This window comes from Struthio camelus, chromosome 1 (genome assembly GCF_040807025.1).
Source record: "Struthio camelus isolate bStrCam1 chromosome 1, bStrCam1.hap1, whole genome shotgun sequence".
Classification (NCBI taxonomy): Eukaryota; Metazoa; Chordata; class Aves; order Struthioniformes; family Struthionidae; genus Struthio; species Struthio camelus.
Window position 1 is genome coordinate 87,898,156 of NC_090942.1, and position 27,285 is coordinate 87,925,440.

Here is a 27,285-nt window from a genome sequence, read left to right on the forward strand (position 1 = left end):
GCCCACCTCTCCAGCCTGCCCAGGTCCCTCGGAATGGCAGCACAGCCTTCTGGTGTGTCAGCCACTCCCCCCAGTTTAGTATCATCAGCCAACTTGCTGAGAGTGCACTCTGTCCCTTCCTCCAGGTCATTGATGATTACACTGAACAAGACTGGACCCAGGACTGACCCCTGGGGGACACCACTAGCCACAGGCCTCCAACTTGACTCTGCGCCACTCACCACAACCCTCTGAGCTCGGCCATCCAGCCACTTCTCGATCCACCTCACTGTCCACTCATCTAGCCCACACTTCCTGAGCTTCCCTAGGAGGATGTGATGGGAGACAGTGTCCAAAGCCTTGCTCAAGTCCAGGGAGACAACTTCCACTGCTCTCCCCTCATCTACCCAGCCGGTCATTCCATCTGAGAAGGCTAGCAGATTGGTCAAGCATCATTTCCCTTGGGTGAATCCATGCTGACTACTCCTGATCACCTTCTTGTCCTCCAGATGCTTAGTGAGGACCTCCAGGAGGAGCTGTTCCGTCACCTTTCCCGGGATGGAGGTGAGGCTGACAGGCCTGGAGTTTCCTGGCTCCTCCTTCTTGCCCTTTTGGAAGACTGGCGTGACATTGGCTTTCTTCCAGTCCTCAGGCACCTCTCCTGATCTCCAGGACCTTTCAAAGAGGACGGAGAGTGGCCTAGCGATAACATCCGCCAGCTCCCTCAGCACTCGTGGGTGCATCCCATCAGGGCCCATGGATTTATGGATGTCAAGTTTGGACAAAAGATCTCTAACCTGATCCTCCTCCACCAAGGGAGAGTCTTCCTTTCTCCAGCCTTCCTCTCTTGTCTCCAAGGCCTGGAATTCCTGAGGACTGGCCTTCTCAGTGAAGACTGAAGCAAAGAAGGCATTCAGTAACTCTGCCTTCTCTGTATCCTTCGTCACCAGGCCACCCACCCCATTCAGCAGCGGGCCCACGTTTTCCCTAGCCTTCCTTTTGCTATTGATGTATTGGAAGAAGCCCTTCTTGTTGCTCTTGACATCCCTTGCCAGGCTTAATTCCAAATGGGCCTTAGCCTTCCTTGTCGCAGCCCTGCACACTCTGACAACGTCCCTGTATTCCTCCCAAGTGGCCTGTCCCCTTTGCCACATTCTGTACACTTCCTTCTTCTGCTGGAGTTTTGCCAGGAGCTCCTTGCTCAGCCATGCAGGTCTCCTGCCCGCTTTGCTCGACTTCTTCCTCAGAGGGATGCACCCATCTTGAGCCTGGAGGAGGGTGATGCTTGAATATTAACCAGCTCTCCCGGACCCCTCTTCCTTCTAGGGCCCTACCCCACGAGATTCCCCTAAGTAGGTCCCTCAAGAGGCCAAAGTTAGCGCTCCTGAAGTCCAGCGTTGCAATCCTACTCATTGCCTTGCTCCCTCCTCGCAGGATCCTGAACTCCACCATCTCACGGTCACCGCAGCCAAGGCTGCCCCCAACCTTCACCTCTCCAACTAGACCTTCTTTGTTTGTTAGTACAAGGGCTAGCGTTGCACCTCTCCTTGTAGGCGTCTCCACCACCTGGGTCAAGAAGTTATCCTGAATGCTCTGCAGGAACCTCTTTGACTGCTTGTGCCTTGCTGTGCTGTCTTCCCAGCAGATGTCAGGGTGGTTGAAGTCTCCCATGAGAACTTAGGGCCTGCGATCGTGAGGCTACTTCCAGCGGTCTGTAGAAGGCCTCATCGACGACTTCCTCCTGGTCAGGTGGCCTGTAGTAAACCCCCACAACAGTGTCACCCATGTTAGCCTGCCCTTTAAGCCTTACCCATAGGCTCTCCACTTGCTCTCCATCCACCCCGAGGCAGAGCTCCACACATTCTAGTTGCTCCCTCACATAAAGAGCAACTCCACCACCTCGCCTTCCTGACCTGTCTTGCCTAAAAAGCACATAGCCATCCAGGACAGCATCCCAGTCCCGTGAACTATCCCACCATGTCTCTGTAACTGCAACGAGATCATGGCCCTGCGACCGCACACAGATCTCTAGCTCTTCCTGCCTATTCCCCATGCTGCGCACATTGGTATACAGGCATTTGAGAGAGCCAGTCGAGCACGCAAGCTTCCCAGGAGAGGTGCAAGAGGATCCTCCATAGCCATGTTCCAGGCCGTCTCCCCTGGCTGTATGCACCGCTGGAGGCATCCTGACTCGAGCGGTGTTTTACCGACTCCCCTGCCACTACACCACTCCCCTTCCCCCATCTTGCCTAGTTTAAAGCCCTCCTTACCAGGCTGGCCAACCTGTTGGCAAAGACACACGTGCCCCGCTTGGTAAGCTGGATCCCATCTCTCCCCATCAGCTGTTCATCTTCAAACAGGGTCCCATGGTCATAGAAACCAAAGCCCTGTTGCCAACACCAGCGGCGCAGCCAGTTGTTCACTTGGAAAACGCGCCTACTCCTCCTCCCATCCTTCCCCCTCACAGGCAAGATTGAGGAGAAAATGGCCTGGGCTCCCAGACCCTTGACCACCATCCCCAGAGCTCTGAAGTCCTGTTGGATGGTTTCCAGTTTGCCTTTTGTGTCATTAGCACCCACATGGAAGATCAGCAGAGGGTAGTTTCCCCTATTGAATGCTTCTCTCTATTTCGGCACCAGATCCCTGAACATCTTACCTTAGCAACTGTACTCTCCAGTGGGCTGTATGGCCCACCAAAGCAGAAAGGTTGGACCCCATTGCTTGCAAATGAGGAAAAACCCCAAACTACATATCCAGACAAAGTTAATTTCTTAAGATTTCTGAGTGCATGCCTGAGTTTTTGTGTTTTTGATGAGGATTACTTATTAAACTGAAGTTCACCCTGGCCCTCTTTGATGCCAGTGAGGCTACAGCTATAACAAATAAAGCAGATCCAGGATTTCTGATCTTGAAGTTAGGGGGAACCAATGGGCCCAGCACTTGGTCCAGGATCTTCTCTGGGTCCCCTGTGATGCCCCTCCAATTGCCCTAAGACAATTATTAATTGGGGGGAGGGCTAATTGTTATTCAAAGAATCTAAAATAATGGGAGATCTGTCCTGCAGCCCATTGGGCAGGTATTTTTGTTATAGCATTAAACTGACATGAGTATAGGAATCTTGCCTCAGGGTGTGCCATGAGGACTACAGGGACATATATAAATCCGTGGGACCAGAGAGGAGGCATCCAAGTGCGCTGAGAGAGCTGGTCAATATCATTGTAAGGTTGCTCTCTATCATCTTTAAGAGGTCATGGTGATCAGGGAGGATTCTTGATTAGAAAAAGCAGATGTCACATCTATTTTTGAGAAGGACAACAAGGAGGATATAGGGAACTTCAGACTGGTCAACTTCACCTCATTCTCTGGAAAGGTTATGGAGCAAATCCACCTGGAAAGTATTTCCAGCTATAGGATGGGCAGGAAGGTAACTGGGCACAGGTAGCATGGATTTACTAAGGCCAAATCATGCCTGACCAACCTGATAGCCTTCTGCCATGGGATGACTAGCTGTGTGGATAAGGGAGAGCAGTGGACATTGAATACCTTAACTTTAGCAAGGCCGTGGACACAATCTCCCATAGCATCCTCACATTTAAGTTAGTGAGGGGCAGCCTGGATAAGTGGAAAACTACATAGGTGAAAAAATGGCTGGACTGTCAACACAAAGTGTGGTGATTAGCAGCCAAAGCCCAACTGGAGGCCAGTTACTAGTGGCATCCCACAGGGGGACCAACAGTAAGGCCAATATTGTTCCATATCTTAATTAATGACCAAGATGACAAGATAGAGTGAACTCTCAGCAAATCCATAGATGATACCAAATTGGGAGGAGCAGTTCACATGCTGGAGAGCAAGAGCTGCTATTTAGAGGGACCGACACGGGCTGGAAAATAGGCTTATTTATTTTATTACAAAACCCTTATGAAGTATAACAATGGTAAATGTAAAGTCTTGAAACTGGAACCAAATTAGCTCATGTAATAATACAGTTTGGGGCTGACTGGATAGAAAATAGCTTTGCTGAAAAAGACCCATGGGTCCTGATGGACAATAAATTGAATATAAATCAGCAGTGTGCCATTGCAGCAAAGATGGCCAATCACATCCTGAGCTGTGTTAGCAAGAGTATAGACAGCAGGTTAAGGGAAGTGATTCTCCCCTTCTACTCAGCAGCTGTGAAACTGTATGAGAAGTACTGGGTTCAGTTTTAGGCTGCCCAGGATAAAAAGATATTGGCATACTGGAACAAGTCTTGCATGGTTACCAAGTTTGTCGGTGGCAGGAACACATGGCACACAAGGAAAGGCTGAGAGAACTGGCCTGTTCAACCTGGAGAAAACAAAGAGAGGGATCTTATTGCTATGACTTCCTTATAGTAGAGAAAATGGAACCATTCTCTTTCAGAGGTACACAGTGGAGGAATGTGAGGTAATGGATACCAATTGGAACATAAGAAATTTGATATAAGGCAAAAAAAATCACCATGATGGTGGTCAAATACTGGAACAGGTGCCCAGGCAAATTGTAGAATCTCAGTCTTTCAATATATTCAAAACTCAGCTGGAGCAACCTGTTCTAACTGGTTCCAGTGATTGATTCTGCTTCCTAGACCTATTTTGTTTAGTAATATAAATGAAGGTGAAAGAATAGTTAAACAAACAGTGCTACCACCCTGCAGTTCTCACATGGCCATACCTCAGCTGTGTTATAGGGGATAGCTTTACACTGGTCAGAGATGGCACTTCTTATCAAGAACCAGAAGCACATCATCATAGAGTGAGGTGCAGAGCAAGTCACTCTGTAGAAAGGCTATTTGGTTCACTGTGACCGAAGGAATAGACACCCCTGTCTGAAACACTGGTCCAGACCTTCAGGCAGTGTCCGTTAGCAGAGTTCTACTGAATTCAGGAAAACAATACAGTTTGGTAGTACATGAGGAAGTACCATTTCATTCACTTTTTTTTTTAATTACAAGGAAAATAAGTGTGTGATTGGGAAGGGACTTGAAGGTCTATGCCTACATTCCACACACCACATTTGTCTAGCACAGGCTTCCAGATGTGTCAGACTTTTCTAAAGAAGATATTTCTGCATGAATGCGTGTGTGTGCGTGTGTGTACAAACATACAAGGATCCAGTTATATTTTTCAAAAAATGTGGGTGAAAGTTAGTTTAGCTGGAGAATGTTTCCATTTAGAAATTTTAGAGACAAATCTAGACCAAAAAAACAGTATCTGGATCTGAACTCCTGCATGCAAATGTCTCCATTTAGCAAGTGAATTTAACAGTCTTACCAAGGAAGAATCATCACCATTAAGACTGTCTAGATGCATAGCCAGGAATCATCTGGTAAAATACTTTTCCTTTGGAAGATATCAGTTTGCCAACACAGTTTCCAACAAAATTTTGTTTTAGGTCAGTCTTCTGATTCTAGATTTTTTTGGAAAAAAAGATTTATTTAAAAAAAACCCTATCTTGACAGTTTCAAATTGAAATACTTCATATTTTTCCCAATCATAAACACTTTTCTAAAGTCAAACATTTTTTGAAAGGCTAACAAACATTGAAATGAAATGGTTCTGCTGGAAGACCTTGCAAACATGGGTGCAAGCTCATTAATATTTTCATAAGTCAGACTTTACCCTGATATGGAGTTTGGGCATGGAGAAATTTTGCAGATGCTGAAACTGCAAAGAAAGCAGTTCCCACACAAATTTTAAAAGTTTTTTAAAGTTCCATTTGACTTCCTGGCAGTAGTTAAAAGGCACAAGTTTCCTAGCGCAGATAAAATTGTCTCACAATAAAGTTGCATCTAGCACTGTAATCTATTTCTGCAATGGAGGTAAATAAGCTATATTAATACCACACATGTTTATAGCAGTGTAACTGCATGTACATGTACACCAAGGCAGGTAGCAATGTAGCTATCCCAGAAAAAAAGAAAAAAGTCAAATGATTCATTGAAAATTTAAATAAATAGATAAATACTGTCTATGTTTGTACTGGGTCTTAGACTTTTTTTTTTCGCTTCACCACGTAAATTTGATTATGTTGATGGGATCTCACCAATTGCAAGGTAACAATAATAGAAGAAACTCTGTTTGGCTTGTCACAGGCTGTTGCATGTTTATCATGAAGAGTACATTGAACACATGTCACTGTCCTCAGCAGATAGCAACTTAAATTGGATCTTCTCAGAAAAAAGGAAGACTGGTTGCAACAGTCCGGATGAGAGGCATTCTATCTTTTATAGAATAACATATATAGAAGAAAAAATTGATAACATTATAGAACAGAAATTCCTGAATTCTTAAGTGGCTTTCTTCTCTTTGTCTGTTCTCACTGTCCTTACCCTCTCCAAAATCACAACCACTGATTAAGTTGACAGGAAAAAAATAGATACAGATACATAAATGGCCCTTGTGACATTCTAGGATTCTTAATATTCAGGGGAATGAATTTTGGGATTCCTTCTTTGAATATAGTATTGAATATATGGTCTAGGCAACTTTTACTGTGCTACACTTATAAAAAAAATTTCACTGTGGTTTATATCACTTCTTTCTTTCAGAGGTCTTTCCTGCCTCCTTAATATTACTAGCCTCTAACCCCAGGATAAGTACTGGGTGATTTATTTAGAATAAGTGGATCAGAACCACTGAACTGACTGATTACCATGAATATCAACCATGAAAAGGCATAGTAGTTTACATAGGTAGCATCTCTAGAGAAGCAGTGCAAGACAGTTAAGGGAAAGCCTGTTTAGCTCAGTTTGCAAAGTTTTTGTTATTTTAGATTTCAAAGCTACCTCCGTCTACCTCATTAGGTGATTGCCATAGTCCATGCAGCCCACATCATCCCACACCAGTTTTATGCCTGTTTGACTTCAATTGCTCATTATTTACTCATGTTAGGGAATAGCCAGCTCTAAGTGCTTTGAGACAGATAAAGATATGTATCTGCTATCTATAGGTGCTATCAAAACTTAAAGGAAATAATTAGGTGCTGATTTCAAAACAGATGTTATGATGAACAGAAATTGACAGGTTTTTAGGATAGAAAAGTGATTTTTCTTTTATTTATTAGACAGATTTTTTTTAGCCAGAAGAAAAAAAAAAGGAGAAAGTGAATATTAAGATGATACCAAAAGCTGAAGAGTCTTACAATTAGTTAATGGATTCTGTTTTGCATTATATTACTATCCAGAGACAAATGAAAAACCTTTTCTACTTAATCCTTCTGATCTAAGGCCTATAGATGGTTCTGTGATACAGATTAAGGAAAAATCTCTACCCCCAAGATTTACAGTGTAAATCAACTGCAAAGAAAAGGAATGAGAGAAAGGAAATATTTTGCAATAGAAAACTAAATCAAATAGATTCTATCAAGTGACTTTTCTAATTTCCCAGGTGGTTGTTTTATTAAACAGTGTTAAGAAGTTATTAGCATGATTCAATTATAGTGGGCCCATGTCTGCATCAAAAAAGTGATTGGGGAAACACATGGAAGAAAAATAAATTCACCAGAGGCTATTTCCCTATGTCAAGAAGTCTCTGAACCTGTATAGCCATTCTTACGTTCCTAGGTGCTCTGAACAACAAGAGTGCTAGAAACAAGACATAACCAATGCAAGTTCACCTGGGACTGCTCAAAGATCTGAATTTAAATTAGAAATAAAAACAAACAAGTAAAACAAAATCCTTTCAAATTTTGGAAAGTTATTCAGAGGAACCATATAATCCCATACTACAGCTCTCTCTGGCTTGAAAAGACAAGCTTTTGTAAACAGAAAGTAGGGCAAAATTGGAGGACCAGGTTTGAAGTGGGAGTGCAGAGTGTGTACTTTTTATCATCCTGCTGTCCTCCTCAGTATCTGTAACCTACTTAGTCCTCTCCCAAACATATTGACCAGCACTGGGTTTTGGAGGGAAAAAAATTTGGATACGGAATAACTGTCTAATGCATGCTCAGGCCTGAAGATAGATAAGAAGTGAAGAAAAGTGAAGAGGACGTATTCACCTCTAAAGACACATTTAAATACCTGAAATACTTCTGCATGATAACTCCAGGTTTAATCAAGATAAGCATTTAGCAGAATTTATCTATCACTTGTAAACTTAAAGGGCATAAAATTGATTCTACTAGGAATTCGTTTAGACTAGTATCCATCTCTGGCAATCATCCATGGCATATGACCTTAAAAAGTTTAAAAACAGATCACAGGGGAAATGCCCTTTTCCCCAGCTGTATCCTCCTGGAAGAAGAAAATCTGCTGTTTCAGGATCATAACGCAGAGGTTTCATCTGTGTCATTGTTATAAATAGTTTTTGATGGACCTTTCTTCCAGGGTTTTGTGCAATTATTTTTAGAACTAATTTAGACTTCTGACATTCAAAACACTTTGTGGCAGAGATTTCCACAATTTTAATGTGTTTAGATTGAAAAGAAAGCATCAAAGAAGTGTCCAAAATACCTCGTAACCTTCTTTGTGGAATCTTTATTGCTGAGAGTGATTTACTTCTGACATACTCTAGTAAAAATCCTAAGACAACCCACTGAAAGTCAATAGAATTGTGTTGCTGCGAAGCATGTTTGTTATTGTAATATATGAGTTAAAGCATTCAATGAGAAGAGAGGCTTTTTTCAGTGCTTTCCCAAGTCTAATTTGATTTGTAAGACAAAGACCAAATTTCTATAAATAATGCCCATATATATTTTCTAGCACCTGATGCTCCCTATACCCACTGGAAGCAAACTGTCTTCTATTTAGAGGACTATCTAACTGTGAGACGAGGGGAAGAAATCTATGGGACTATATCCATGAAACCAAATGCAAAAAATGTGGTGAGTCAGCATCACTGCTTCTAATTCTCAACTCTATTGATGACAAACTATAATCAACAATAAATAATATGAGTATAAATAACACAATGAGCATGACAAAGTCTCTTATTGCTGTCCTTAGGAACCGGATCATTTTCCTTCAGGCTAATGGTATCATTGCCCTTTTCTTTTGGGGGAAAAGAAAGAATGCACTTCAAATTTGCCTGGTTAACACTAGGCACCTGAGAGCAGATTTAGGTGCTTAAATGAATGTGTTCTTAACAGTTAACACAAGACTGACCACCTTTCAGCTCTCTTGGTTTCAAAATGATTTGCTAGTGCTTTGTTTTTCTGAAACACCAGCCCTTTTAAAAGCCTGTACAGAGACAGCTTCATTCTGTAGGGCTATGTAGTGTCTCTCTCCAAACAACATGCGAATATAAGATGAAGAACAACTACCTGAGGGCTTGTCTACAATTGGAAATTTACCAGAACATCTATTCTGGAACAAGCCTTAGTGTGAATGATCTATGCTCTAGATTGAGTGTCTCACTGGGGCAAACCCTTAAAGATTTATTCAAAGTTACTTACATTAGCATAGCATTTCAGGAGCTTCCTAGTTGTAGCTGCAACAGGCCACTAAAGCAAGCTTGAGAAGAATATGCAAAGATGCCATAAGCGTAGATTATATGAGGAATGCTGTTATACTTCCTACAACCTGCTTCTTCAGTGTTAGCAACATTTAAAAACAAAAGAAATTTTAAAACATAATAGTCATCTCCTGAGTCTGCAGGTTTTTTCAGCCTGAGCAATGATAACGAAACTACATGTTGCATTTAAATCTTACATGTTACATTTAAATCTTATTACAGCGTGACCTGGATTTCACAGTAGACTTGGATTTTAAAGGACAGCTATGTGAAACATCAGTATCTAATGACTACAAAATGCGCTAGCAAGAAACCTTTCAGAGAAATGGAAAGGAGAATGGCATCAAGTCTTGAACTGCTGAACTTCAAGCTAGGAATAACTGTTTGCAAGACTATCATATTAGATCCTAGAATGTTTGCTCTGATGGAAAGTGGTAACTTGATCTGTCTTGCAGGTAGTACAGAGGGCTGGGATCCCATTGTGAATGTACAGTATACAGAACCGTAGCTTTTGTCAAACATATAGGCAAAATAAGCAACAGTCTCGAGTATTTTGGTTAGCTTTAGGATGGCAGAAGATACGTACAAAAATTGTATTACTTCCTGTGAATTTCTGGTTCTTCCAAGCTTTGCATGTTACAGGCGATTAGGGCAGTTTCCTTACTATACAAGACCACTACAACACATTGCTATAGTAGTATTATTGAACTTATATTTAATATAAATATACTATATATATATATGTATATATGTGTGTATATATATATATAGTACATGAGGAAAATTCTGTTGCTTCATAATAGGAATTAGTTTTGTGATTATTTACTTCTCATTATACAGTGATGGAAAAATAATTATGTTACTTCTGGCACTACTCTAGGCACTGGCATGGTCCAGCTATCATTCACTGTCTAGAATTATAGCTATGCAAAGTATAAGCAAGAGCTGCAAGTTAATAGAAAGATCAACAGATATTTTTTAGAATATCATTTGGAAAATATGGATCATTAATTTTAAAATTCACCTTCATAAGTGGATGTCTGCCGGAGCTTTAAAGAACATTAGCTTTTTATCCTTGAAAATATTTTGTGTTGAGTTTTTATAGCTGGATTTTGCATTGCATGAGATCCTCTGAAATCAAGACACTTGGTATTTAAATGTGATGAATGCAAAGTCTCTAAAATGGTGAGTCATTTATGTTTCTTGGCCATGCCATATTTCAGTTCTCCTTTCCACAAGATTCTTAATACAAAATCATTTTCAAAAACCAATAGGGAATTAGTGTTTACTTTTGGTGATGTTTTAGATAAGTTAATTTAAATTGCAAATACTAGTTTCAAAAGTGCAGTGGTTCCTCTTTGTTGGAACAAAGTAACGTCTTTAAAAAATGTCTGTGGCTTCTGATACTACTAAAATGTCTGTAGTGTCCCTGTTCCTTTATACTAATTGTTTTTCTTTCAATATATTCTGCTTAGGGTTTAAATATTAATTGTTTATAATCTTTGATATGTATGTGTCAATTTTTTTCACTATATAAATGTTGACCATTTAATCATATGTAATTCATCAAAAACTGCGTCACTGGCCTTATCCATACATCTTCCAGTCTCCATGGCATTAGTCACCAAATCACGTTCTCATTATGTATTGAATGAGACTGACTAGCTTTTTGCCTAAAAAGTCTTTGTAATTACCTGCAAATGAAGCAGACTAGAAGATGTGAGGAGCTAAAAATGCTGCTCATCAATAAGCTTTCTGTAGGTTCTTGTTTTGTCAGTATAAGATTGTCAGCTTTTCACTTTCTAGAAAACTATTAATATTGCTGTTCCCTTCACTAGAAAACTATATGGTACCTCCATTTTCTTATGGTCTAAAGATTATGGTCTAGGGATCCTAGTACCTGGTATCTATCTATGGAGAATGAAATTAAACTGTAATTCAGCAGCAAAGTATATTGCTTACAGTGTAGTTCATCACAGTCCTTTTAAAGCACTTTTCTTTAATTTGTTTGGGATGGGGATAAACATCTTTCCTAACAAAATGACTAGGATCTAATTCCTCATATGTTATTGTCAGTTTCAAGGGATCACTCATAACTAGATCAGCTGTCTTCTGAGCAGTAGGTTGGACTAGAAAACCTCCAGAAGTCCCTTTCCACCAACATTTCTGTGATTCTAGGACTTCAAGGTAAGGAATTCTACTGGATTTTTTTCTCTGTTCCTTTCATTTAGACAAAGATACCCTCAACCTTAAAACAATGCTTGTTTTTATCTTCTCTTTTGCCAGTAATCACTGAGGTGACTAAAACTGAAAGAGGAAAGATTCTTGTTTTGCTTGTTTAGCTTATACCTTGACAGCACTTTGACACCCACTTCTCTTTCCAACTGCACGAATCTTTAGTATAGCAGTAGAGAAGGGGAGGGAGAGGGGGAAATAGCTTGTTTAAAAAACAAAAAAGGACAAACCACTGAAAAAAAAAGGAGAATTTACAAGGGTCTGCCTGCCTGCACTGTGAATGTGCCATTTTTGTATGACAGAAACCGTCAGACAAGAAACAACAAAGAAAACCTGACCAGAACAGCTCGTTTAGCAGTTCCAAAGAGGTATTTTAAGCAGTGAAGCTGTGTACTTCCCTTTCTGCATCAGCGAAATATATGTCCCTGTTCTGCAGTTGTCACTATGGCTTGTTGCTGCAAGTGCCCATTCACTCCAGTGCTGCAAGATTATGTCTCTGCTAATATCGTTAATGGCGTAGTTCTGAGATGATCACCAGACTTCAATCACATTCTGCTCTGGGAAAGTGGCTTATGCTATTCTTCACATCCCATCATAAGCATATCACAGTTTTACAGCTCTATCCATCCCATAGGGAACAGAGTGCCTACTGCAGTGCTGAGTATCTTCAAATCACAGTTATCAAAAAGAAAATTGAGGTTTCCAAGGCCTTTGTAGGTGGTACCTACCACAAAGACTGTGAAAGTATCAATGAGTTCAGCATACATAGGATTTGTTAGGTCAGCATTAGTGGAACTGTCATAGAAAAACTCTCTTTGTCATAATTTAGTTTATAGAGAGCCTTTATTCTCACACACATACACTGGGAGCTACAGGGAAAGCATGTCCAATGCACAGATCAGGCAGAGGCTTCCCTGATTAGCATAAGTGAGTGACTTATATACATTTCTCTGGTTGATATAGTTACTAGCTAACACTCTCTTGATTGGCTATACATCCAAGGTAGGGAACAAAGGAAAAGGAATTTTCCCAGGAACTCTGCAACTTGTAGCTAGTTCTATCCAGTTTGAATTCCTGGGATGCCAGGCAGGAATTGGTGAGTTCATACAAAGTTTAGAGATTCCTCCTTTGTCTTACCTTAAGATAGCGGTTAGTAAAAATGGAGCTACTTTTCCTACTATTGATTGTCTTTTACTCCTACAGTATTTATTTTGTCATTAAAGAGTTATAGTATACATGAAACATATCAGTTTTCTTACATGTTAAAGGAAACCAAAGAAATAACCAAAACCACTGAACAGCTCCTCAGCACTACTTTAGATATGATAGAGAGGAAGAATAAATGATGCATAGCAGGCATTAGATCCTCCACTTAGTGCATGGTGGTAGCTGCTCGGGGACTAGGGGAAAAAAGCAATAATAAAATCCCTAAATGATAGAATGAAAATACATACACAGGGAGCTTGAGGGCTAGGTGCAACCAGCTAATAGGCTTCCCTCAACAATCCAGCAAGCCTTGGTAACTCCCACAGGGGCTGAGTCTAACCTTTTCAAGGCCTCAATAAAAAAGTCTATCATGGACTCCGTGGCTGAACCCAGGTCACTAATCTTCAAAGCTTTCCATCAAAATACTGATGAAATGACTGTTCATCTCTGAAACAGCCATAAATTAAAAGCTTTCATTTTTTCCTCCATGGATAGAATGAAATAAGAACCAAGAGCTGAGGACAGAGCATGATAAAGAAATTGGACCACAATGTTTATGCAAAAGATTATCTCAGATAAGTAACAAATATAGGAATGGAGAAAAGAGGAAGCAGATGACTTCTGCATTGACTCTAATCTTAAGGCAGATGCTTCCACAATAAAATATGAGGACTATTAAAACTCTTCTCAGTGACTGTTCTGTCACTTCAAACACAAAGGAGCATCCAAAGGGAGCTAGATACTGATAATTTCTGTAAAAGGCAGAGCTGCACACTTGCAGTGTTTATAGCAGTAGGGAGATAGTTGCTGTGATGTCCTGATTCCTTATTAAGACGGTCACCCAGTGTTTCCATGGGTACATGGAATCTCTACAGAACTGTATACTGTGACTGCATTCTCATATGCACTTCTCATTCCTAGCCCCAACTAGCCCTTGCCAGGTGTTCTTAGAGAGGAGTTTCATAGCTGTTTTTCATAGTGCACATTCTGAGACCTTCCTGTAGGCAGAACTAGGCATTTAGAGCCCTTTTATACTTTTATCCTTTTAAAAGGGTTTGAAATGGGCCAGAATATACCCAAGATTTTAGTATATTTTTACTACAGAGCTAGTTTGAAGAACCTTCTCAGAGCTAATTTCTTACAGGATTTGTCTTGAGAAACTAATTCTTCCCTCAGATGGTAAATTTGGAAAGGATACATGGTATTCACTGTATATAATGAAGAATTAGTCTCCACTTTAAGAAGACAACAAATCAGTCGCTCTCTTCTTTACCTGTAAAATATCTCACCTTAATCCTAAAGTTGCAACTGCACTAATTTGTCAGTCTTTTAGTTTAATGCACAACATGCATCAAACCCTGACATTTAACGCTTACTACTCATATTAAAAATACATATGTATGCTTTCATTTCAACCTCCTTCTGACAACATTGTAGGTGGCTCAATTTATATGGATTAAACTCCATGTGACAGAAAGGACAATCTGTCTGTGTTGTATAATCAGTAACTTCAAGTACTGTGCATATTGGCAGATGGTAGCATGTTCTTTGTGATCACAAAGTACTGCAAGCCAAAATTTAAAAAATATATAAATAAAGCTTAACAAAAAAGATTTACTTAACAAAAGCACGTTCCAGTGTCACTCATATAATAGACAAAACAACAGTGTCATAATTACTTTCAAATTACAAGCCCCATAAATGTTATAGAAATGGAGAATTAGCTTTAGAAAACTCTCTTCATTGGTGAGACTGCCTTCCTTTTACAGAGGCATGACAGGAATAGCACGAGAGCGGTATGGTGGTAGAGCAGGAAGGCACCAGAGTGATCTAGCTGATCAGAGCCTGCTGCTTCCCTTGCTCAGGTGGAGTCAAGGACACAGAACTCCTTGCTCAGCTGCTTTCTCAGCTTGCTTTAGCAGCAGGCAGTGACTCATGCTTTATATAGAAAGGGCGGGGGAATAAAGTAAAGGGTAGGGAACCAGCAAGACAGAAGAGCTGGGGATCTTTTGCCATAGAAACTCATAAAATCATTTGTGATAGGAGAAACCTGTGGAAGTCTTTAGTGTAAGCCCCTGCTCAAAGTAGGGATAACTTCAAAGATTGCTCATGTTCCTCAGGGCCTTGTCCAGAGAAATTCTGAGCATCTACAAGAACAGAGATTCCCGAGGTTCTCCTACGCTATGCCAATTTCACAGGTTTTTTTCCTTATGTTCAACTGGAGTTTTCTTTGTTGCAACTTGTGGCTATTGCCTCTTATCCTTTCACTGGGCACCTCTGAGAAGAGTCTGGCTCTGTTTTAATTTAACTCTCCATTAGATAGTGAAAGATCACAATTAGTTCCCACCTTGGTCCCCTCACAGCAACTCCTCTGTTCTATACTCCTCTGTCTTCATTGCATCCCAGCCTTTCAGCTGAGTTACATCACCTATCTATCTGCAATTTGTCCCCTTATTTTGTTCTGTAACAGGGTGTAGGTGTATAATGCTGCTCTTACCTGGTGCTTAACAAATGTATCAAAAGGTTTTGCAAAGAATGTAGCTTCAGGGGTCACTAATTAAGAGAACTTCAGGTCCTCTTACCATGGAGGCAAGAGTTAAGGCATGGAGGACATATTTTATCAGAAATTTTCAGGTTGTAGGTTGTACACCTACAATGTGTAGGTTTATGCCAGTGTGTTCACTCTCTTAATTTGCATTTATAACAGAGCCAGGTGACTTCTTTTTCAATAGGCATTAAGCATTCAGAGGCTAGTTTCAACTGGAAAGGTGGAAGGTTTATAGTCTTTTTGCAACATTTGCTTTCAGTATTCCTCAGATATCAACTCAAATCTTAAGGCAAGACAAAGCATATAGGGAAGTGGGAGGAAGAAATCTTTTAGACCACTTCCAAACTTCCTAAAATTTGAGGATGAGTTTACAGCATTCTTAAGTTTTTTTAAAAAGCAGTTAAATAAACAAACCAGAAGTTTTAGATCTGGTCTAACAATATTTTTGAATTACCTCATTTTAAAAAGAAAAAAATATATATTTTAAATTTCATATATTGATTTAGAGTAAAGAGGTTGTGAATATCAGCTAAAGATTCCCTAGAATATTTGCATTTCTGCATAGCATGTTGACTGAGAAGAGTCAGGGCATTAGCATGTCTGCAGAGAACAAGACTGTTGCCTGGGGATAGCTTCTGCTTCTGAGGATAGACACAAAAATGAGATAAAAATGTGAGCTATAAATATCTGAGATGGAGAAAGGCAGATTACTGTTCATAGGTGGCTGCTAAAGGAGAACACCAATGCTTCAAAAATGAAGTTTCCAGGATGTGTGCAGTAAGTGGTGAAAATTATTCCAGGGTCCAGATATTGCTGAAGGGAAAGGAAAAGGCTCTTAATGACCTCATAAATGTTACCGTCATCTCCCACTGTTCTATTTTGTTTTTCTCTCCAAGCTCTACATGTACCTATGTAATTTCCCTGACACCCTTCCCTTCCCTGTTCCCTCACTGTAGTATGTTTGATATTTTTCTCATTTTTCAGTGGAAATAAATTTTGGAGTTATATGATAATATGAACAATATGAAGCGTTGTTTTAAGAAACCTTGGAGGAGAAACCTGGGATGTGAGTGTGAAGCAGGAAAAAAAAAAAAAAACCTTAAGTTTGAGATGACAAATAGAACCAAACAGTCTTACTTCCTCACAGAACATATGAGTTTGGGATACAATCCAAGCCATGACTCTGAATCATCAGACATGGTCTTTCAGGAGCACAGTAGTCAGCAAAATAAATCCTGAGCTGAACTCTCATTCCTCACATGGAAAACAAAACATCCTCTTTTGCAGTTTAGTTGTGTGCTTTCTTATCTAGCCCTTTCCATTTACGCAAATGCAATTCCAATACAAGACTGCTTTGGAACCAGAAGTGGATCCCTGGGTTAATATCACTACAGAATTTAATCACAAACCATTCCTGCAGAAATACGAAATGGCAGTCCAGAAAAGACATATGTAATCCATTAGGTTAACAATAATTTATCATGCTGATCAGTTAGCAGAAATACTGTATCATCAAACACTAGCACATTTTTCACATTCATTGGCATGACAAATAAGTGTCATTGGGTAATGAGGCCTTATTAAAGCAAACTATTATTTACTTCCATAATTGACTGATTATCCCATAATTGCTGTCATCACCACTGCCACAGTATGTGAATTAGAACAAATAACTCACAATTTCACTTGCTTTCTTATAGGATGACTATAGAAAGGCAAGCAACATATGTGTTTTGTGACGCTGAAATAGCAACATGTGACAGATAGGATCTGTATACCAAGGAGACAACAGTTCATGTTCATATGATAACAGTAAATTTTGGGCTATGAACAGCTGGGTGTATCCTTTACATATTGTTAATTTTCTTATACAGCACTTGGAATTTATCAACATCTTTCCAAGTAAAAGTAGGTAACAAAGTGATCTCCCAGTACTAGCTCTGCAACTGTTAGTGCATTGCAACAATTTCATTCTATTCCATCTCAGAAAAAAAAAAATCCAGAGTCACATCAATTTTACTTTACCTTTCCTGTGATCTTTAAGTGTCATTTCCAAGCTTGATCATTGGTGAGACCATTGTGAAAAATGTTAAATAACACAGGGACAGGAATTCACCCCTGTGAAACCCCACCATCCACTCACAGCATTCATTAGTAGTTCTGGGTTGCAGGTGTTGCAGTGGTTTGAGACCAACTCTTAGGCTTTAATCTAGGTAAAAAGGAGATATGAAGAAGGGTTTGTGTGACTGAAAACTTATCTAATTTTTTTTCCATCTGTATCACTGTCAGAGTTCAATATTCTCTGGCCAGGTTCTTTTAGATATTCCACACATGGAGGATGCAATGTTTAATATCAGAATTTGCTTGTTTGAAGATATTTGATGTTACATGGGATTTTTGGTTTAGCAGAGTGACAATACAAGTGTAAGTTACAGTTAGCAAATTATATCAATTGCAATATACAGTACAATCACAATACCAATGTGATTCCCGTTACCGGTCTCTAGAATATGCTTACTGTCACAATGCTGGGCATCCCCATTCACTAGGAAGGAATACGTGGGTTGAAACCAGCTCAAGCCTTAGTTGCTCAGTTTTTATACTCTGTGTTGGGCTCAGCCACATATGCACCCCATACTGGTCTGGCTAACTCAGAGAGACATTCACACTCTTTTGATGAACTCGGGGAGAAACATTTATACCACCAGTTGATTCACTCAACTGCCATAGCTGTTTATCTAAAACAAAGGCCACCCTCTGGTGCCCTTTGTTGTTGAGATAAAGTCAGCTTTCTGTGCAACAGCTGTGATCAGTCACACCCCACATTCTTCCTGGAGCTTCATGAGCACATTGCCCTTATCCATCTCCTCTGGGTCTTCTTCCTTGTAGGGGTTTGTTGGTTGGTCACAATCACGGAAATGCTGATTAGAAGGGACCCTTGGAAGTCTCTACAGCTCCAAGCAGAACTTTCCCCAAACTATTTTGTGTAGCCCAATTATGAAAACTTTCAAGGATGGAAATTTCATGGGCTATCAGCTGATCTGATAAAACACATTTCCTTTCCCGACAGACCAGTCCTTGCTTGCTTACAGTTACTTATAATTACATCTACACAGCTACATTGTCTTTACAGCAATGACAAAAATACACTTTAGCCTCTGTTCTACACAGCCCTAAGAATCATGTCACTGATGAGCAAACAATAAGCACTAATAAATCATCTGTGGTATTTGTTCTCCATTTGCCTTGATGTGAGTAGCACTCGACCTCCCTACAGCAAACCCTACATGGGGTGTGGACATGACAAAAGAAAGAGCTTCAACCTTCCTCTCTGAGCTTAGTAACTCACTGTTTTGCCTCCCCCTGGCGCTTTTAATGACACCAATGCACTTCACCAATGTGGAAGGTGACATTACAGTGCCTATAGCATATACACAAAGTTTAACTCAGTATCACTGACCTATGTTTCTATGCTAGCATACAAGTAATTTAATGCAGATCAGTTTCTCTATTAACGTAATATGTATAGAAGTCCTGTCACTGAGAAGCTGTATTAATTATTTATGTCTTGCATCACAATATATATGCATAAGATACAAGGTTGCTATGACAAGTGATGAACATTAATAGCTTGGATTCAAAAGACCTTGACCAAAACTGCTTTGCACCTACTGGTCATTTGCACTTGTACAGTCTGGAAGCAAGGCCATGCAGAATCAGAACTATGCACTAACACGCACATGGGAACTGCACTGAGCATTGCAGTTTTGTGTGCTGTATCTCTGAGCTACTACACAGTGGTCATTTTGAGGCTTTTCAGTCCTTGGCAGAGGTTCACAAACTAGTCTTCGGCTGCAGCAATACTGAGCTCAGAATTGGCCCCAAAATCACTTGAGAGACAGGGTAGATTAGTTCACATCCAACTCCATTTAGCTGTGTCTAAAGATGAAATTGCAAGACAGATGAGCCAATTAAATAGCTCGCTGTTATTGAAAATGGGCTATGTGTTCCCACCTATGCCATCCTACTAGCTCTGCTATTTGTAAGACTTTGCTGTGCTAGTTCACCTCACTAATGCAGTAGAAAACATTTTGTCTCTCTCTCTCTCTCTCTCTCTCTCTCTCTCTTTTTTTTTTTTGGAGTTTCTGCCAAACCAGTAATTTAAACTGATTTATGATCTGGTCTAATGGTGGTCCTCTAATGAATGCTAGAGCCAGTACAAGGTAAAACACAGGAGTAACGACTGGCAGGGAAGATGGACCTCCAACCAACCCTGTAACCTCCTCCCTTGAAATAGATGGTATCTGAGCTTTGTTAACTACTTCATAGCTATATGGATACAGCAACATTCATATTACTGCTTCATAGACTTGCTGTGCTGTGCCAGGATCAGAGTTGGCAAAGATTTTTGTTATCCTTTCTAGCACTGCAGGGACATTGAAGCCATAATGAAGCAGGTAGACTGTGATTTTACAAAGTAAATAATGTCCATCCTGTGATGTGATCATTTAGAAGACAAAAAAAGAGGATTAAGCTAGAGTCTGTGGCAAACAATCTGAGATCAGAGTAACAAAGTTTTGCAAAAGACCTATATTTTGTATGCTCAGAAAAAGAATTCTAATCACACAGAACCTGGAAGATAAAATGTAGAAACCAAGGACACAACACAGTATGTCATAGAGGGCTATGCCTAAGCAGGCAAACCACAGCAGCCACCTGTAATACTCAAGTCAGCGTAACACGCTATTTGAATATATCGGAGTTCCACCAGCTTTCCCACTCCCTTCCTCTTCCGGCCTGTGAAAATTAGACATTTCCAGAGAGAGAGAGAGAGCCACTCTGAACTCTGGTTCATCTGGGAATAGGAAAATCCTTGCAATTATTGTTGCTTTCAACAGGAGTATGTTGCAGAAAAGGTACAGGAAAGAGACTCCGATCACTGCAGAAGCTAAATACTAGTTCTCTGCACAGCATAGCAGCTGAGAGGAGTTTGAACCACCTCTATTCCCTACAGCCTTTAGGTCTAAACCAGAGTGATCCATCCTGATTTTTGATCATGGTCTGTGAGAGACTTTGTATGCATTTGAAAAAGTCACTTTTTAAAGTGTTAAAGCATGTATGTCATGTCACTAACAGAAAAAAGAAAACAATATTATGAGGCTAAAATATTCTGTAGTATTGTAGACACTTGTATTCAAAGATTCCTGTATCAGCATTTCAGTTGCTTCTAAATGAAGACATTTCTGTGCTCTTAGAGCATAATAGGAATAAGTGTAGAAAGCATAAGACATCTGTGGTTCTGCATTCCCCTTCCTACTAGCTTTTGAGTCATTTGATTTCCAGCACAAAGATAGCATCTGCATCTCCAGAAAAACTCAGTGTAACTCAAAAGGAGGAGAGTTCAGCTCTCCATGACCTCTGGGTTTCATGGTGCATGACCTTGGCTTAGTTGAAGAGCTTTTTTCTTTTCTGAGATCAGAGTAAGCTAAAGCCAGTGCAAAAGAAGAAAAGGAAAAATAAAACTACACAGCTATTGAGTCAGTAATAGCTTTCTGATGGATCTGAGAAAAATATTGAGAGAAGGTATGAAATCCTGGTGAAGAGTCAGAAGACAGCAATCTAGCAAGATGGAGGAACAGTTAATTCCAAGAAACACTGGAGGCTGACATTTCCCACCTGACTGATGACCACCTGGCCAGTAGACACTGGTCATAAGTAGAACATAGTAGCATGTTAGTCATACCTACCGTCTATGAGCATTAAGCTATAAATAATTGTTGTCTGCTAAGGTGTGCAGATGCATGTCTACAACCTCGTCTGAGGTTTACCTAACCAAGCAGACCATGAGAAACCACTGCATATGACATGAGAAATTACTGAACATAAGTAACAGAGTGAGAAACTGATAAAAGTTACAGCACTGTGAAGGATACCTAGATTTCACATACGGGTAAGGGGGAGTTATGTGTGAGATGGCTGAACTTCACAGATAATTGGAGGGGAGTGTTGAGGAGTGGAATCTTGCAAGGCCAGCAGTACCTAGGTAACCATATCAGTAATACTAAGTAAAGCTGAGATGGCCTAGGTAATGTTATCAGAAATATAAAATGTGGGTACTGAGGTATCAAACTGGGACTAATGAGGAAAAAGGAACTAGGAGAAAGTTGTTTCTTGGGAGGCAATGAAGGCAGAGAAAGGGAGGGGTCAAGGTAGGTAGGGGAAGAACAAGCATGGGAAAATCAAGAGAAGGTGGAATGAAATGGGCCAGTCATGTGCAAGCTGGCTGCTGGTCAGAGAGCTTATCTGACCTTGCACCTGGTAACTGCACGGTATCCTAGCTTCTGATTAAATTCCAACTATTTTCTGCATGATCCTGGGGAGAAAAGAACAGCAAGAGAGAGAGAGAGGAGGTACTGCAAGTCCTAGGAGTTGTGTGTGTGGTTTACTAGTTAACTTCAGTCGTGTAGCTAAGTATAATTTGCTAGTGAACTTCATGCTCGACTAGCTGCCAAGTAGGACACCCACATCTAGAAAAACCTAAAGCCTGAGCCAACAACTGGGTAAGGGGCTAGGCATTGATATGTGGCAGAATTAAAACCTGTGGCAATATTCAAGGGATCCATTGATGTGGTGTGCTGGTGAATCTAGTGAGTAAGGATATCTGTGTGTGTTTTCACCAGTGAACTTCAGTCCTGACCAGCTGGAGAGGAAGTACAGGACTGAGCTAACTGTATTCATGTTTATGCAGGTGCTGTTTGTGTGTATTGGGGCAGCAGGGAAGGGGCGGCAGAGGCAGTAAAAGCACTGCTCTCTGTGTTAATCTGTATGGCTGACCACATTAGTGTTGTGTGTGTATCTGCATCTTTGGAATATGTATTCAGCCTCACTTTTGGCTGGACTACAAAAAAATGAACAGCAGCTGTCACATTTTTCAGATTAAAATGGAAAGAACCTCATGGATCTTAGCCTGCAGCAGATTTGGCTGTAGTGGACCAGAAAAGAGAAATCCCTGAAGTCCTGAAATCCAAAGTATTCAGCTAATCCTTAACATTGTCTACTCTCAAGTTGTGTATATCCCACTAGCAGGGACTCTGGGTACACTAAAAGATGTCCAGATAAAAGTGACACTATAGAAGTGTCACATGAGAAAATCCACCTCACCTATAAATTTTGATAGCCTCCAAAATTTCCACGAACTTCGGGGAGCAAAGTCTTAAGGACCTGAATTCAGAGTTGGGTGGGGCTAAAATCAGTGGTAGTATGGTTGAAATTAAGTTCTACGTATTAATGGTGTAGAAAACATCCTACTGCAGGGGAGCAGAACATTTGCAGTCAATTAGCAAAAACAGCATCTAAATTTATGACAATTCTTCGCTGACCGAAATTGGGATAAACATCTGTTTGTCCTGCTGTTTAAATTAGTGGTTTGCAGTAGTTCAGCTACAGCCAAGACTGAATACAGGTAATTTAAGTCCAGAAGATTTCCAAGATGGATGATGTGTAATAGTTGATATGGTGACCTTCGCTCCACATACAGTAATGGACTTCAAGAAGCAACCCTAGGAAGCCAACAGAAAACCTACTCCTATTCAGAAATGAAGGTTCTTTTTTGTTGTTTTTTTGAGGGTTAAGTAATTCACTGAAAACAAGGGAAGAGTTTTTCATCTGCCTTGGAAGACTCTCAGGATAGAGAAGAAAAAAAGTATGCATTTGGTCATCCTGGGCTACTTGGTCCATCCTTCATTGCTTAATAGGAGGGAAATCCAGTTTATTCTGCTTGATAGGGAAAGGGGTCACAGCTGGATCCCAGCCCATCAGGAGGAGAAGGACATTTGAGTGCTGTCAGGGGAATAGAAATTGCTGTAGGAGAAAGTCTGCAAACTCCTATTCCTTGGCACTAGATAAATACCTTCTATCAGACAAAAATCCCAAGAGCACAATGAATTACTGTGAAAGTTTTTATTCTAAAATAAATTAAGAGAATTACTTAATGAACTAGTGTTTAACTTTAGTTTCTTTAGTTTCAAATTGATTCATTACTCAAGCTAAAAGTAAATTTTCTGAAACATTTAGAAAATGGATTGAAAATATAATGTATCTATCTGCAACATTCTCATATAATACATCTATAGTTTTACTTCTGATATTTTAAGGAAAAAAAACTATGGCATACATTCCATTTTTCCAACAAGCTCACCATCATGCATAATCGTTCTTGAATGCTTACCACAATGGCTGGATGCAGTAAAGACAAATGCCAACAAGAATGATTGCTGATTACATGCTGGCTGGGTAACCCACTCTCAAGTTGCTCAATTTTATTTATTCTACAAAGGTTTCCAAAAGTAATTATGAGGTGTTGGTTTCTTATGATGGAGGGCGGGACGAGATTTTTCTAAAGCAGGTTTCTATCAAAAGGGTTTGATTGCTCAAGCACTGTATCCCAGTGCTAGCAGACACTTAAACCAAAAGAAAATGCTGCACAGTAGATGCTTTTGGAAAATTCTTAAAACTGCAAAAATGAGCAATATCCCAATGGATTTTGGGGAGATTTGTGCTTTATACTTCTCAAATGCTGGAATGTTTCTCAAAATCTTCCTCAAAAGAGGAACTTCTATTTCTGAAATTCTGCCTTAGCAACATCTGGCATGAAACCTTCTGTGACAGGCTTTTGGAGATCACTAACTGCTCAGTCAGCTATAAAATGTTTTATATTGCAGCCATCTGTGCCAGCAAAATACACTTCCTATCTAGGGCCACACCAGTACTAATGAAAGTGAGCCAACCTGAATGTTCAAGTTGTCCTCAACTCTTGGGACTCTTGTCCTCAGCTCTGGGACTTCTGAGGGACACCATGCAGAGTGAAGAGTAAACCATAGCCAAGCAGAGGTACCTGAGCAAGCTCTGAAATCCAAAGCAATACAGCCACGCCAAATATCATGAAAAGCTTAGGCTGTTTTTCTCTGAGTGCCATGCTAACTAGCCAGAGTATAGCAGTGCACTACCATGACTGCTGTCTCTAGAAACTAACTTCTGGAAACTTCTGCACTGCACCACCTCACACCATGGAAACATGCCAGTTTATCTGGTGATAGCTTGGGCAATACTCCATGGTTCCTCACTGACCTGCCTTGACATACCTGATCCAGCACATCCAAGTGCAAGGGAGGGTTTTTCATTAATGATCCATATGCAGTAATGTGCAGGGTGAATCAGTTAATGCTACTTACGAGAATCTCCATAGTTCTTCAATTCCTTGTTCATGTATATTTCATACTAAATTTTAAAATATCTTCTTATGCTCAACAGTTGTTGGTGTGTTGCTTTTAAATAACCAACTACCTGCCAATTTCAATTTAAAAAAACTCTAGCAAAGATCAGCAGAAAATCAGGATGTAAAGAATCTGATCCTGCACTGAAGTCAACAAAATATTTAGAACATAAGTCATCCAAGCCAGTGAGAATTTACTTCACATTCTGAGTGTTTTTCTTCCTAGACAAGTTATTTTTTCTTATTAATATTGCAGCAGCTTCTATGAGCCAGATCACAAATCAGGATGCAATGATGCTAGATGTCAAACAATAAAAAAGTCTGTCACTGCCCAAATACACTGTGAACTAACTAAAGACAATCTTCGCAAAAGTGAAGATCAGAGTATACAAAGATTTTAAGGTTCACTTACACCTATATTCAGAATACAGCAAAAGTGATATTTGGGAGATAAGAAAAATCTGATGATGTACTGTAGTGCAGTATAAATGTATGACTTTTTTCTAAACATGTCCCAGCCTTTTATGGCCTAGTACAGCAAGACTTTTTATCTGTATCAGGTTGAAGCTGAATGGTTTTCTCCTTTACTTTATCTTCATGATCCTTTAAAATCCTGGGAGAAAGAAACAGAAAGTAATTAGAGAAAAAGTCAGGAATACCCATAAGAGAGCAAAACAAAACCATTTCCTCCATACACATAAAACAGTACAGAGATTAAAAGAAAATAGCAGAATTTTGTGATCTAATAAATAAACAAAAACAAAGGAAACTGATGGTGGCTCCATCACAAAATATACTTTGTTCATTCATTTGGAAAAATGTTGTTGGTACTGATTATTAGCATTTATTCTGTATTTCAGGGAATCAAAATAGTGACTTTCATTTGTTCTTTCTGAGGCTTGAGCAAAGCCCCTCCACACCTGGGTTCTTAGACACAGTTTTGAAAACCCTCCTTCTCCACTCTCCCAGACCCAAGGCAGACAGCTGAATTTGAGCTATCATGAGCAAAGTAAAGCAAAGCACATCCAATGCTCTGCTGCAAGGACTCAACAGTGTCCATTTCCAAGTATATTTCTCCAAACCTCGAAGACCTTGCTGCAAGAACAATCACAGCATAACAGGCCCTCCAAACATAGCTTTCCTAGCATCAGTTCAGGTCATTCTGGGTCCATGCAGAGTATCACTGGCTTACATGAGACTCTGTGTGGACCTGAGGAACTGCTCAGTTGGAGCAACAAGATCAGGCTATAGATCAATTTAAAAGGAACAAAAAAATTATCACCTTAAGTTCCTATCACACTAATTTAGCAAACAGAAATCATTCTATCGTCAATCACAGGGAACAGTCAGGTACATTTACAGCTCGCAGACTTTGTTTTCTTCTTACCTAGCTAAGTGAAGCATGGACTTTTTGGTATTGTGCCCAGAACATGCACTGCATTCATAGAAAATTAAATTGTAATCCTAGGATCAAACAGAAAGACTGTTTCAATTAGTTTTGCATAACTTCTCACTCCAGCTTTAAAAAAGCAACACAGATATACTGAAACATATAAATGAAGAAAAAGAAGCAGAAATTGGTCATTTTGTCCAACTAGCTATAGGAAAAATTGAGACTATATTCTGCAGGTAACAGTAAAGAGTAATAAAATAAAAGAAGACCAAGTGTACCCCCAAAATAACAACCACAAGCATTTCTCAGCAGATATTTGTTCTATACTGTGGCTTTCCTCTGTGAGAAATTGCTCTCTCAAAGGCTCAAATGCAATCATGTCTTACAAGGTGCTGAAGTTTTGTGAACTTTCCTTGTGATCATGAGGCCATTAGTACATCACGGAGTGCTTGCCAGAGCAGGTGAAAAATATTCTCGTGATTTTTTTCTTAATCTTGGAAAGCTTCAGCAGAAATGCTTCTGTATTCAACAGTCTGAAGCCAATGCTTTCCAGCAGCCAAATGGAAAGTTAAAATTTTCAGTAAAAAATAACAAATCAATTCTATTTCATTTTTTATCCTTGTGACATTTTTCTGCATCTCCTTTCCACCTCCCCTAGCCAGACTGCACCCTCGGTTTTCTAGCCCCTGGGAGCTTTGCAGTTAAGTATGATGGATAAAGGATCATGCCCTAGAGACATGCACAGCACTACAAAGGATGAAGTCCTAGCAGAATATATGCAAGAGATCATCTGCACAAAAACCTAACCTGGCAACAGTGGTGTCAATAGGAGTTTTTGAGTGGGAATGGCAAAGGAGCATATCCTCTCCAAAACAGATATCTGACCAATTTCAAAAACTACTACATTGGAGCTCATACTGCCTCCATGGTATTATTACATGCCCTTTTACTCATTCACTGTTTCACCTTCTATTCACTTTCCACTTTTCTACATATCTTCTTGCTATTTATAATATTAAGTTAAAATTCAAGGAAATAAGTCAGTAGCTTAATCACATATCTCTGCATATTTTCATTTGTTTGCTATTAAGTGTGGTTACAGCAGCTATACTTATTTAACTATCCTTCATAAGGCATTTAAACTTCAGATTTTCTAAAGTTCCTATTTAAATGATTGGGT

General features: G+C 39.9%; 2 protein-coding genes across 8 annotated transcripts in view; one reads left to right on the top strand and one right to left on the bottom strand.

Annotated features, from left to right (window-relative positions):
* The window catches only part of PRMT8 (protein arginine methyltransferase 8), an 86,632-nt gene extending 69,158 nt beyond the window's left edge, over positions 1–17,474 (top strand). For 2 of the 3 annotated variants that reach the window (XM_009678821.2, XM_009678822.2), the window contains 2 exons: positions 8,702–8,823; positions 9,675–11,401. In XM_009678821.2, the coding sequence (XP_009677116.1) occupies positions 8,702–8,823; positions 9,675–9,758 (206 nt within the window). In that variant the 3' untranslated portion in view covers positions 9,759–11,401. Of the gene's footprint in view, positions 1–8,701; positions 8,824–9,674; positions 11,402–11,528 lie in introns of those variants that run through there. The other variant, XR_011142899.1, reaches the window with a different exon arrangement.
* CRACR2A (calcium release activated channel regulator 2A) overlaps positions 4,083–27,285 on the bottom strand; it is an 87,005-nt gene continuing 63,802 nt past the window's right edge. For 2 of the 5 annotated variants that reach the window (XM_009678819.2, XM_009678820.2), the window contains exons 17-18: positions 26,100–26,176; positions 17,661–25,325 (exon numbers count right to left, since the gene is read on the bottom strand). In XM_009678819.2, the coding sequence (XP_009677114.1) occupies positions 25,235–25,325; positions 26,100–26,176 (168 nt within the window). In that variant the 3' untranslated portion in view covers positions 17,661–25,234. The other 3 variants (XR_011142893.1, XR_011142891.1, XM_068954667.1) reach the window with 3 other exon arrangements.